This window comes from Ranitomeya variabilis, chromosome 4 (genome assembly GCF_051348905.1).
Source record: "Ranitomeya variabilis isolate aRanVar5 chromosome 4, aRanVar5.hap1, whole genome shotgun sequence".
NCBI lineage: Eukaryota > Metazoa > Chordata > Amphibia > Anura > Dendrobatidae > Ranitomeya > Ranitomeya variabilis.
Genome location: NC_135235.1, coordinates 646836434 through 646850636, shown reverse-complemented (window position 1 = coordinate 646850636; position 14203 = coordinate 646836434). Strand labels below are relative to the sequence as shown.

At 44.6% G+C, this 14203-nt stretch overlaps 1 protein-coding gene across 2 annotated transcripts in view; it reads left to right on the top strand.

Annotated features, from left to right (window-relative positions):
• LOC143767339 (uncharacterized) overlaps window positions 1-14203 on the top strand; it is a 200490-nt gene that overhangs the window by 143314 nt on the left and 42973 nt on the right. The window contains exons 1-5 of one of the 2 annotated variants that reach the window (XM_077255575.1): window positions 684-741; window positions 11776-11925; window positions 12053-12232; window positions 12316-12439; window positions 12521-12606. In XM_077255575.1, coding sequence (XP_077111690.1) covers window positions 715-741; window positions 11776-11925; window positions 12053-12232; window positions 12316-12439; window positions 12521-12606 — 567 coding nt within the window. In that variant the 5' untranslated portion in view covers window positions 684-714. Of the gene's footprint in view, window positions 1-683; window positions 742-11775; window positions 11926-12052; window positions 12233-12315; window positions 12440-12520; window positions 12607-14203 lie in introns of those variants that run through there. The other variant, XM_077255574.1, reaches the window with a different exon arrangement.

Here is a 14203-nt window from a genome sequence, read left to right as displayed (position 1 = left end):
CTTTCCCATCTTCAAAAGTTGGGAGGTATGCTAAAAGTCTCTGGTCTGCACTGCTCCGCTCTGCACACCTTGTACACATGCACACCGGCTCCGCTCCGTACACCTCGCACAAAAGCGGCTCTGCTTCGTACACCTCGCACACACCCGGCTCTGCTCCATACACCTTGCACACACGCGGCTCCGCTCCGTACACCTCGCACACACTCGGCTCTGCTCCGTACACCTCGCACACACCCGCCTCTGCTCCGTACACCTCGCACACACCCGGCTCTGCTCCGTACACCTCGCACACACCCCGCTCTGCTCCGTACACCTCGCACACACCCGGCTCTGCTCCGTACACCTCGCACACACCCGTCTTTGCTCCTTACACTTCGCACACACCCAGCTCTGCTCCGTACACCTCGCACACACCCGGCTCTGCTCCGTACACCTCGCACACACCCCGCTCTGCTCCGTACACCTCGTACACACGGCTCTGCTCCGTACACCTCGTACACACGCGGCTCTGCTCCATACACCTCGCACACACACGGCTCTGCTCCATACACACTGTAAACCCCCCGGACCCCACACAGAAACTTCCCCTCATCCAGCACCATGACAACCAGCACAGCAGAGTCCTGCATACACTGAGGCACCTGATCATGTGACCCCTGACTCCTCCCCTCCTGTGACCTCATCACAGGTCCTGTGCGCACAGAACAGCCATATATGTGGTGTGCGGCTCTGCAGGTGGAGGTAGGTGGACATTAACCCCTTCATTACCAGAGAAACCTCCTTTTGTGCCAGGATGAGGTCGTCGTCTCTCTATTAAAGGACTTATTGAGGGATACAGGTGCGATTATTTATAGTTTTGGTCCCTGGGACCCCTTTGTTATAAGCAGGGGTGGACACTGACAGCTTGGGGCCCTTGGGCAAGAAATGTGTCTGGGCCCGCCTTCCTTTTATGGTGACAAAGCTATACATATATACAGCAGAGGAAGCTAAATAAGGGACGACACCATATATAACTAGAGTGGATGGTACGTAATAAGGGACGGTGTTATACATAATAAAAGAGGAAACTATAACTAAGGATGGTGTTATACAGGATTAGTGAGTACACTATATACTAAGGGACTGTGTTAGACATAATAAGTGAGTGCAATATCTACTAAGGGACTGTGTTAGACATAATAAGCAATAATAATGTGTTCCTCCACCCCCCCTGTTCCTAAGTCCATTATAAGTCCCCCTTCCTCCCTTCCCAATCCCCCACACCCCTCATTGTTCTCCCCCGCATCCCATCATTTCCTCCTCCCCCACCACCCCATTATTGCCCTTTCCACCACCCCCATTATTGCCCTTTCCACCACCACCAACATTGCTTTCTCCCCTACTACCCCATCATTGCTCTCTCCATCAATCCCATCATTGCCCTTTCCACCACCTCCATCATTGCCTTCTTCCCCACAACTCCCATCATTGTCTTTTCCACTACCACCATCATTGCCTTCTCTGTTGTGAATTCTGCTCTTGGGCTCCCTCCGGTGGTTGTAAGTGGTAGTGCTGCTTTGGATCGCAGCATGTCATCAGGTGTGTCCACTGAGTGCAAGCCTGACTGGGCTATTTAGTCTCGCTTGATTCTCTAGTCAGTGCCAGTTGTCCATTGTGTTTGGAGGATTCACATCTCTGCCTGTTTTCTCCTGCTATGCTGTCCAAATCATCAAAGATAAGTCCTGGCTTTGTTTCTGCAGTCCACATGCTGTGGGCCTAATAGTTCAGTGCATTTCTATGTTTTTTCTTGTCCAGCTTTGTCTGTGTAAGGATTTATTCAGCCAAACTGGTATCTCTGGAGATGCAGATTTACCCCTCCATATCTTTAGTAGATGTGGAGATTTTGGTATTTTCTGTGGTGGATATTTTCTAGTATTTTAATACTGACCGCACAGTACTCTGTCCTGTCCTTTCTATTTAGCTAGAAGTGGCCTCCTTTGCTAAATCCTGTTTTCAGTCTGCGTATGTTATTTACCTCTCCTCTCACAGTCAATATTTGTGGGGGGCTGTCTATACTTTGGGGATTTTCTCTGAGGCAAGATAGTTTTCCCGTTTCTATCTTTAGGGGAATTTAGTCCTCCGGCTGTGTCGAGATGTCTAGGCCGTGTTAGGTACATTCCACGGCTACTTCTAGTTGCGGTGTCAAGTTCAGGGTCTGCGGTCAGTACAGGTACCACCTTCTCCAGAGTACGTCTCATGCTGCTCCTAGGCCACCAGATCATAACACTTCTCCCCCACCCCCATCATTGCCTTCTCCCCCACCCCCATCATTTCCCTTTCCACCACCTCCATCATTTCCTCTTCCCCTCACCCCCATTATTGCCCTTTCCACCACCACCATCATTGTCCTTTCCACTACCACCATCATTGCATTCTCCCCGCCACCCCATCATTGTTTTTTCCACCACCACAATCATTGCATTCACCCCCCCACCCTCATCATTGTTCTTTCCACCACCTCCATCATTGCTTTTTTAGCCACCACCCCATCATTGCCCTTTCCACCACCTCCATCATTGCTTTCTCCCCTACCACCCGATCATTGCCCTCTCCATCACTCCCATCATTGCCCTTTCCACCACCTCCATCATTGCCTTCTCCTTGACCACTTCCGTCATTGCCTTCTTCCCCACCACTCCTCATTGTTTTTTCCACTACCACCATCATTGTCTTCTCCCCCACCCCCATCATTGCCCTTTCCACCACCTTCATCATTTCCTCCTCGCCCACCATCCCCATCATTGCCCTTTCCACCACCACCATCCTTGCCCATTTCACCACCTCCATCATTTCCTCCACCCCCATTATTGCCCTTTCCACCACCTCCATCATTTTCTCCTCCCCACCATCCCCATCCTTGCCCATTCCACCACCTCCATCATTTCCTCCTCCCCCACCATCCCCATCATTGCCTTCTACCCATTACCCCATCATTGCCCTCTCCTCCACCTACACACACACAGACACACACAGCACCATTCACCTCTCTGTACATTCCCCCGCAGCGCTACACATGCACGCACACACACACCACCACTCAACTCTACACACACAACAAAACACACACACAGCATCTCTCACCTGTCCGCACACCTTCCCACAGCATCACCGTCGGCAGCTTTCTCTCTCTGGCACAGTTGGCCGCTGAATGCTGACGTAATCCAGTGGCGCTGCTGTCTGTGTGAGTGAGAGGAAGCGTGGGCAGGAAGCAGGACAGATCCCTGCAGCTCCGCTCTGCTGCTATTTTCTCTTGTAGGCAGTGGAGCTGCAGGGATCTCTCCCTGCCTGCCGCAAATGAGGGCAATTTGGCCAGGTGCCCCCCGGAGCCTCGTGGCCGGATAAACAGGCCAGATTGCCCTCATTATTAGCCACCCTGCAGGGGTTCCCCTCCAACTCCGGGCCCCGATGCAGCTCCACAGGCTGCACATGCGGTATGTCCACCCATGGATACGAGACCCCTCTTCTTACTTGATCTAGTCCCGGTTGCAGCTTTGCCTGCTGTTCAGGACGTAGTCACTGGTTCCAGCCTTAAATCATTGGGAATTAATAAACGTGACACTGACCTCACAAGAGGCCACGTGGCTTCCTGAGGGAATCAAATCACTCACTAATAGTTATAGTTCGGCCTCGTTCACACCTACGTGTTGTAGCTTCAGTTTTTCCCATCATATTCTATGGTGTTATTCACATGTTTGTGTTTTACCAGCAGCACAAATGAGAAAAGCCAATACAGGTCTATGGGTCTGTGACAAATGCATATCCGTGTGTCGCCACATTTATCATTGCAAAGAGTAAGAGGAGCTTTGACATTTATATATTCATCTGTGAGAAACACTGATGGTAAAAGTGGACACTTGGACTGGGCACTGATGTTAAAAGAGGACACTCAAACTGGGCACTGATGGTAAAAGCGGACACTCAGACCGGGCACTGATGGTAAAAGCAGACACACGGACTGGGCAGTGATGGTAAAAGCGGACACTCCGACCGGGTACTGATGGTAAAAGCGGACACACGGACTGGGCACTGATGGTAAAAGCGGACACTCGGACCAGGCATTGATGGTAAAAGCGGACACACGGACCAGGCACAGATGGTAAAAGCGGACACACAGACCGGGCACTAATGGTAAAAGCGGACACTTGTACCGGCCACTGATGGTAAAAGCAAACACTCGGACCGGGCACTGATGGTAAAAGCGGACACTCGGACCGAGCACTGATGATAAAAGTGGACACACGGACCGGGCACTGATGGTGAAAGCTGACACACAGAACCAGGCACTGATGGTAAGAGCTCACACTGAGAGCGGGCACCGATGATAAGAGCAGACACTCAGACTGCGCACTGATGCAAAACTCACTGAGACCATTTTATTGCGCAAATGTAAACATGGACATGTGAATGAGGCCTTATAAAGGTTGAAAAAAGACTTCGGCCCATCATGTTCAACCTTTCTCCATTGGTTCTACATCCTCCATCACTAGATTATTTATTACCCACAATGCCATTTGTTGTGAGAAAGCATTCAGCCCTTTATAAAAGCTGTTAGGGTAGGTGCACACGGTTAGGAATCGGCAGCGCATGTCCGCTGCGTCCAAAGCGCTGTCGGCTATTGAACGCAGGTGAATCCTCTGTGTTCACTGAACCATGCGGAGTCACCGCGTCCAGTACATTGTACGGTTGAAATTTATCTTGTGGAGACTCACGTCTCCGCAAGAGAAATTGACATGCTGCGGTCTGGAAAGACGTGCCTCATGTCCGTCTCTGCAGATGAGCAGCGGGCATCTCTGGACACATAGTGGACATGGGATTTCTTGATATGCCATTCACTATGCTGTAACAACTGGACGCTGTGGGTTAGACGCTGCACAAGTACACAGCGTCCATCCCGCAGCATTTACTAACTGTGTGCACCTACCCTTATAGTGTCTTCCATTATTTCCTCTTGTGGTCGGCATTCCACAGTCTGACTGCTCTAATTGTAAAGAACCCTTTCCTATTTACCTGCTAGAATCATCTTTTCTCCACCCGTAATGAGTGCCCCCTGGTTTTTAGTATGCACCTTGGAAAGAATAAGTCATGCCAATCCTCTGTACTGACTTCACATATATTTTTACATATAAATGAGATCTCCTCTGAGGCGTCTTTATTGTAAGCTAAACAAACCAAACTTTTCCAACCTCTTATCATATGAGAGGCCTTCCATCCCTAGTTGCCTGTCTTTGAACCGACTCTAACTTCTGAATATCCTTTTTAAAATGTGGAGCCCAAATCTGGATCCCATATTCTAGATGTGGCCTCGCCAGTGATTTATAAAGGGGTAATAACACGTTGGGATCGCAGGATTTTATCTCTTGTTTGCTTTTGCGGCTGCTGCTTGACATTGAGAACTGCTGCTCAGCTTACTTGTAACCAGAATACCCAAGTCCATATCCTGTTCAGTAGTCCTGGGTATACTCCCATTTAATGTACAGGTGCTTCTCACAAAATTAGAATATCATCAAACAGTTAATTTATTTCAGTTCTTCAATACAAAAAGTGAAACTCATATATTATATAGAGTCACAACTGTGGAGGTTCTCACACTAAGGTGTGATTCCTCTTAATTGTCTACGGCCAAATCGTAGGGAGATATTTTACGTGCACGGAGAAACACAGAAGACAAAAACACATCGTGTCTCAAATGCTTTCTGGTTTTATTGGTTGAAATGCAGAGTATTTATAGGAGAAGCAAGGTATTTTTCAACATATTATCTCATTGCCTTATTGCTAATGATTGCTGATTCCTGTGGGAATTGACAGGTGTGAGGACTGATAACTCCTGAGTACATGCGCATTTTCCATTCGTTCTTGATAAGTTCAGTAGGTTAATCATGTCAGAGTCTACTGAAGGTTAACATATTGGCAGGTAAAAATTAAAGAACACATTTAGCAAAGCATCCATTTTGAATATAAGTGTCCATGATCTATGTGTAAGCATCCATGATTTGTATATCTTCATAGTTATACCCTTAACATTACAAACAGAGTGATCTATTTCAAGGGTTTATTTCTGTTAAATGGAGAGGATTATGGCTTACAGCCAATGAAAGCCCAAAAGTCATTATGTCAGTAAATTAGAACACTTTATAACACCAGCTTGAAAAATGATTTTAAAATCCAAAATATTGGCCTACTGAAATGTATATTCAGTAAATGCACTCAATACTTGGTCGGGGCTCCTTTTGCATCAATTACTGCATCAATGCGGCGTGGCATGAAGGCGATCAGCCTGTGGCACTGCTGAGGTGTTATGGAAGCCCAGGTTGCTTTGATAGCAGCCTTCAGCTCGTCTGCATTGTTGGGTCTGGTGTCTCTCATCTTCCTCTTGAAAATATCCCATAGATTCTCTATGGTGTTAAGGTCATACGCGTTTGCTGGCCAATCAAGCACAGTGATACTGTTGTTTATAAACCAGGTATTGGTACCTTTTTGATGATAATCTAATTTTGTGAGAAGCACCTGTATATGCAGCAATAGGATCACTCCGTCCTAGGTGTATTACTCTACATTTATCTACATTAAACCTCATCTGCCAAGTGTTTGCCTATTCAGTCATTTTATCCAGATTGTTATGTAATACTTTTAATGTCAAGGTAAAATTTTAATATGTTGCATAGCTTGGTGTTGTCAGCAAAGACTGACACTTTACTCTCAGTCCCATCCGCAAGGTCATTAATAAAGATGTTAAAAAGAATCGGTCCTACCACAGATCCCTGCGGTCCCCACTGCTGACTATATCCCATTTAGATAACGTAGTATTTACGACGACTTTTTATTTCCTGTTTTTTACCATGTGCTACAGCATCAGCTTGAGTCGGCGTCCTACTTATTCCATCTTCGGTGCCATAACAGTTATTGTTGTAAATAGCGGAATGTCCGTCAATGACACCTGTTTCTGTTCTATGCTAAATTCTCCTAGCCTACAGCACCATGGGGGCTAAAGCACCACAAAAACTTCTTCCAGTTTATGTTTTTGGAAGACATCAACAGTCGGGGTTTGTAATCAAAAGACATGGTGCCAGAGGAGATGGACAACACGTTTCTAATGCCAATCTGTGTTGAAGGCTCTGCAAGCCAAGGCGGTAGGGACACTGTGGTAGTAGTTCCTTGAGCAAAGGCAAACCTTGAGATAGGAATCAGGCATAGTGGGGCGAATGAGGACAAGGAGCACTGACCATTTCACACACAGAGAAACTTGTCAGCCTAATTGAGGATGATGTTGATGATGATTTTGTATTCGACAAAACCTGGGAACAAGATAGATGTGACAGTGTTGAGGTCATCAAAAGAGTTGGTTGATGCCATCAGTAATGCATAGTTCATAGTTGCATAGAAAAAAATAAGCCGAGGTCATCCTGGCTTTTATAGACTGGGAACTACAAATCTCCATTAGCATATGAAACAACTTTACCTGCTCATCTGACAAAGTCAAGCTGTCCAACATTTAGAGCATGCCTAAATTGTCCTCCTTCCCTTTTTCTGCATGCCTTACAGTTAGGCTAAATTACTTGCGCTCCATGCAAGGGCCCTGTCCTGAATGTAATAATGCAAGATTGTTTTCACAACTATACATGCTTGAGAAAGGTGGTGGCTATGGTTAGAAAAGAGTCAGCCCATTTCAATGGGTCTTATGTAGCAAAACATGCCCTGTTGGCTCTGCAAACAAACAAAAAAAACTGGCTGCCAGAGCATCATCTGGTTTGCGATTTTGTTATTAGCTGGAATTCAACACTTTATATGTTGCAGCGTTTGTACGAACAGCATAAAACTGTGATGGACTATATCATGCAGCAGTCAAAGTGGAGTGTTGTTTACATTCAGATCTAACCTTGGCAGCTGTTAAGTGATGTGTGTCGCATACTGAAGCCCTTTAAAGAGGCAACAACATTTGTCTGTAGAGACATGCATGGAATCAGTTATATAATCCCACTAATATTTATCTTGAACAAAACACTCGCCTGCATTCAAAAAGAGATACAGAAAGAACACCAGTTTTTACCTGTTCAGCTTCACCCTATGTCTGATTGGAACCCTCGAGGTCCATGACACATGCTGCAGGATTTGAAGAAGCTTAGTAGCCGCAGCAGGTGGTTTTGTCACACCAAAGCGGACCAGGTTATCTGCCACAAGTGTGGAAATGCTAACATTTGTCAAAATGGATTAGGCAGACTTTCATGAACCGATGGCTAATGCCAAGGATTAAATTGGCTGTACCATCTGATTGTCTGACTGTCGTCTATACCATTTTAATAGACCATACTCTGCCAGGCATGTATACCCTGTCCATCATGTCATCTGTATTATGCTGTAGTACTGCTGCCGTTGCTGACCTTAAACTGCCAAACATCTTCTTGCCTGCGTTATCCTAAAATTCTACCGTGCTGCCGCAGCCACTGCTCAGTCACATCTGCCACACACTGCTTGGCTGACCATTGTTTCTATACTGACCACTGTTGCTATACAACTGCGGTTGCAATTACTGGACCTAAACTGTCAACCATCCTAACTCTCTACTGTTCTGCTCATGCTGCAGCCATAAATTGAAGGGAACCTGTCAACAGGATTCTGCTCAGTAAACTCAATTAAAATAATACTTTAGAAGTGAAAAGAAAATATTTGCGATACATATACCTTCCTTATAAGGTGGAATGTCCAGTTATTACATAAAAATATACAGTGAATCAGACGGATGGATTCCCAGTAGTAATAGAAGTGACATGCAGTTACACTGAAGATTACTAGTAATTATTAGCATAAAAGTGTATTCAGAATAGAGTTCAGAAATAGTCAGTGATTAAAAAGTCAGTAATAAAATCTGAGAGTCAGATGTAGGCTCATGCATGGCTTGATGATTGTTAATAGTAGGGTTTTACCTTTTTTCAATTGGCAAGGCGCTGTTCCGTTTCTGATGATAAAAGATGGAGGGTCGTTGGTGTGTATACCCCACGAGACAGAGACTTGTGGCAGCTATGTGGTTAATCTTCCGGAGCGCTGTCCCGGCCGGTGACATGCGCTCCTCCAGCCTTTTCTCCGGCGGTGCATGAGCGTAGGTAACTCGGTGAAGTCCCTGACGAAGGAAACCTTGCATTTCTGAAACGCGTTGGAAGGAATTGGTCCCTGTTGCGCACCTTACTCCGCTAAGTCACGTGACCAACTACATCACGTAGGTCCTGCTGACTTCACCGCGAGTTACCTAAGCTCGTGCACCCACAGAGAAAAGGCTGGGGGAGCGCATGTCACCGGCCGGGACAGCGCTCCGGAAGATTAACCACATAGCTGCCACAAGTCTCTGCCTCGTGGGGTATACCCACCAACGACTCTCCATCTTTTATAATCAGAAACGTAACAGCGCCTTGCCAATTGGAAAAAAGTAAAACATTACTATTAACAATCATCAGGCCATCCATAAGCCTACATCTGACTCTACATCTGTTTTTATTACTGACTTTTTAATCACTGATTATTCTGAACTCTATTCTGAATATGCTTTTATTCTAATAATTGCTAGTGATCTTCAGTGTAACCGCATGTCACTTCTATTACTGCTGGAAATCCATCCGTCTGATTCACTGTATATTTTTATGTAATAACTGGTTATTCCACCTTATAATGAAGGTATCTGTAGCGCAAATATATATATTTTATTTCTAATATCCACTGTGACAACTTTGTGGTGTTGTTCTATTTTCAGCTTATACCCTCCTCATTCAACTAGCGCCTCCCAATACCTATTGTAAATTAAAATGATACCTTGTTTGATGAAATCTGTCTTGTGGTTGTTGTTTCATTTTTAATTTCAGTTTCATACTGAATATATACAGGCCTTCCTTCTGGATGTGATTTTTTTTTTCAGACCATATTATTCAGTATGTAAAATAGGGGACAGGTCACTGAGGGATCAGTGACCAGTCATAAGCCATAAGGATGAATATGTTAGCAGAGCACCACATAAAGACCCCACGCACACAGGTCCGCCTCAAAGCACGAAAATCTCATTAACTGAAAACTGCAAATAAAGATTAAAAAACAATCACAAGATGGATTTCATCAACCAAGGTATCATTGTAATCAGTATAACGGCGCCAACCTGACACGGTGTAATAATTATAGGGGATAACTCAGGAGACTCTGCGTGGAACAAGACAACTACAGGACACAGTTCTATAAGTGGTAAAGTCTATATTATCACACAGTGATTCAAACAGGTGCAGAGAGAAACTCAAGTCCACAACACTTGGTGTAAATATTAAACGCAGCTTAGCAGTCTATAGGAAACTTCAGAGGAAAATGCAATCAAGCAGAAAGTCTATGAAGCACAGTTATTCTTGAGGATACTTGACACGAATAAATCCTTGTCTTAGTCCAGGCACAGATAGATATGCTTATTAGGCAGTTCAAATCATATCTTAGCTCAACCAGGGAGGCCTGGTTAATAGTCTCAGGTTATTGCAAAGCAGCAACAGCTTACATGACCAGCAAATGCAGATGGACGTAAACACGAACAGCAGATGAAGGAGGATTACTGGAGACTTGTGTATGCAGCAGGAACTCAGAGCAGAGTAGCAGGATCACCACACAGGTTCACAGGAGCAGGTATATAGCCAGGGAGTAATCAGAGGTCAGGAGCTGGATGCAAGGCAGCATACTCTAGCACAGACTGAAGGCTTGGGTGGAGTTTTATAGCAGGAGACACAGTGCACATGAGACCAAAGACGCCATCTTGAAAAAGGGCAGTAATGCACAAAAGGTAAAAAATGTTCAGAGTCCTGACACACGGTCTGTAGGTTACTCAGCAATCCTGCTGACAGGTTCCCTTTAAACTCTCTACCTGTGCATACAAACAGACCTATAGCCATATATATTGTGGGTTCAGTTATAGCTTGGGACACTGTTTTATAGTGCTAGACAGTACTACTGATGCTGCGAAAGTCATCCCCATAAACAGTTCTCAAAGTAGGGCTTTTTTTTGGAAAGAATTTTTAACAACCCATAACTTCTTCATATTCAAAACAAGACTCCTGTTTTGTATCCCCTCCACCCCCCCAAAAAAGGGATAATTTTTGCAAGACTTGATAAAAAGTCTTTGCAATTGCCTATTCATTTTGTAGTTAGAAAATTCGTTACGAACCACAAAAATGGGATCATTTTTTTTACTTTTTAGTTCAGAGGCCATTACTTCTTCATATTCAAAACAGTAGAGCTGTAGCTTTTTCATAAGCTATAAAGTGCAAAACTATTTATACTCCCCAAACAGGAATAATTGTTGCACCCAACAAAGTGCAACGTCTTCTTCCGATTGCACCGCCCGTCTATATACAATAGCAATGCACACATCTACCCCAATAAAAGATCTTTTTTAACTGTTTATTTAATTTATGTAGCCTAAAAGGTCTGTTTTTAAATGTGCTGTTAATTACCTCTGGTAACCATCTGTGCCAGATAGGTTGAAGTCATTTGGACATTAATAAACCTGTGTTTGTATTATTGAGCTCAAAACGTGTTCAGTTGACTCCAAGAGGAATCTCTGGGTTCTACTCATTTTCCAGGCAATTTTAAACTTCCTAATTAAACAATTTGTGTGAATATATTCAACGCAAATCAATTTTTTTGTGAAAATTTGTTGAAGTCTCTAGATTTGAATTTCTACATGGCGTCTTTTATGATTTTACATTGGCTCTTCTTCTCATTCAGGTACTTAAAATATCAAATATTCTTAGTGGAGATCTTCTACATAAGAGAATCTTCCTGATTGACCCATCCAGGGTGGATAAGTACAGGGACACAATGGCAGAGAGAATATTACACCTCACCCTAGAGATCCTCTTCCGGCTTACTGGAGAGGTGAGAGATTCTGATGACGTCACATTACATCATTCTTATCTATGGGAATAACAGATGGACGGAACTGGAGAGGTGAGGACTCTGGAAATGTGTAGTGAGATTTATTAATGTGTCTCTCCATAACCAGGATTACACAGTAGTGAAGAAGACCTCTAGTGAGCGCTGTCAGGCCCCTGTGTCTGAGGGATGGGGAAGACCACTAAGCCCAATCACTGGGCCTCCACCTCACCCCCTGATACATGAGGACATCATTGACCAGAAGATCCTGGAACTCATTTACAAGATTATTGAGTTGCTGACTGGAGAGGTAAGACTGCTGGGAATGTTGGGACATTATACAATAGTTCTATGAAGGGATCAGGGTGATGACGGTATCATTGTATGTGTCAGGTTCCTATAAGGTGTCAGGACGTCACAATCTATTTCTCCATGGAGGAGTGGGAGTATTTAGAAGGACACAACGATCTGTACAAGAACGTCATGATGGAGGTTCCCCAGCCTCTCACATCACCAGGTAATAGACAGGGCTAAATACACATGGCCTATAATTATTTGTTTGTAAATAATTAATTTAGTCCCTTTGTGTTTCCTGCAGTTCTGTCAAATAAGAGGACAACACCAAACTGTTGTCCCCGTGAAATTCTTGCACAGGACTGTAAACAAGAAATCATCAGACATCAGGTAGATGGAGAAAAGGTGTCATAAGATCTCCCCTATGATGAGTAGACGGCTGTGAAGGTCTTGTGCTCAGTCTTGTTTTAGCCACCAGTATTATATGTTTTACTAGATGGTGGCCCAACTCTAAGGCATCGGGTATTCTAGAATATGTATGTAGTTTATTTATGAAGATTTCAGAATAATGCAATGAATACACAGAATTCGGCTGGGCGGGCGTGACCAATTAGCCATGCATGGTTCAAATCCCAGGCCAGTTCGCGTCCGGACTGCGTCTGTCTCTGATTGGTCGTGCCCGGCCGGCCGCGAACAATCAGTGAAGCCAGGGCGAGCTCCAAGTTTTTGAGGGCCCCAGGCGAAAGAGTCTCACAGCCCACTTAGCATATAACACAGCCCACATAGTATATAGCACAGCCACGTAGTATATACCACAGCTAAGTAGTATGTAACACAGCCACGTAGTATATTGCACAGCCACGTAGTATATTGCACAGCCACATAGTATATAGCACAGCCACATAGTATATAGCTCAGCCTACGCAGTATATAACACAGCCCACGTAGTATATAGCACAGCCCTTGTAGTATATAGCACAGCGACGTAGTATGTAACACAGCCCACGCAGTATATAACACAGCCACGTAGTATATTGCACAGCCACGTAGTATATTGCACAGCCACGTAGTATATAGCACAGCCACGTAGTATATATCACAGCCCATGCAGTATATAACACAGCCCACATAGTATATAACACAGCCCACGCAGTATATAACACAGCCACGTAGTATATTGCACAGCCACGTAGTATATATCACAGCCCACGCAGTATATAACACAGCCCACGTAGTATATAACAGCCACGTAGCATATAGCACAGCCACGTAGTATATTGCACAGCCACATAGTATATATCACAGCTATAACACAGCCCACATAGTATATATCACAGCCCACGTAATATATAGCACAGTGACGTAGTATATAACACAGCCCACATAGTATATAACACAGCCACGTAGCATATAGCACGGCCACGTAGCATATAGCACAGCCACGTAGTATATTGCACAGCCACGTAGTATATTGCACAGCCCCGTAGTATATAGCACAGCCATGTAGTATATTGCACAGCCACGTAGTATATAGCACAGCCCACGTAGTATATAGCACAGCGATGTAGTATATAACACAGCCCACGCAGTATATAACACAGCCCACGCAGTATATAACACAGCCACGAAGTATATTGCACAGCCACATAGTACATGGCACAGCCACGTAGTATATTGCACAGCCACGTAGTACATGGCACAGCCACGTAGTATATAGCACAGCCACGTAGTATATAGCACAGCCAACATAGTATATAGCACAGCCACGTAGTATATAGCACAGCCAACGTAGTATATAGCATAGCCACGTAGTATATTGCACAGCCACATAGAAGATAGCACAGCCACGTAGTATATAGCACAGCGACGTAGTATATAACACAGCCTACGCAGTATATAACACAGCCCACGTAGTATATAGCAATGTGGGCACCATATCCCTGTTAAAAAAAAAAGAATTAAAATAAAAAATAGTTATTCAGTACAG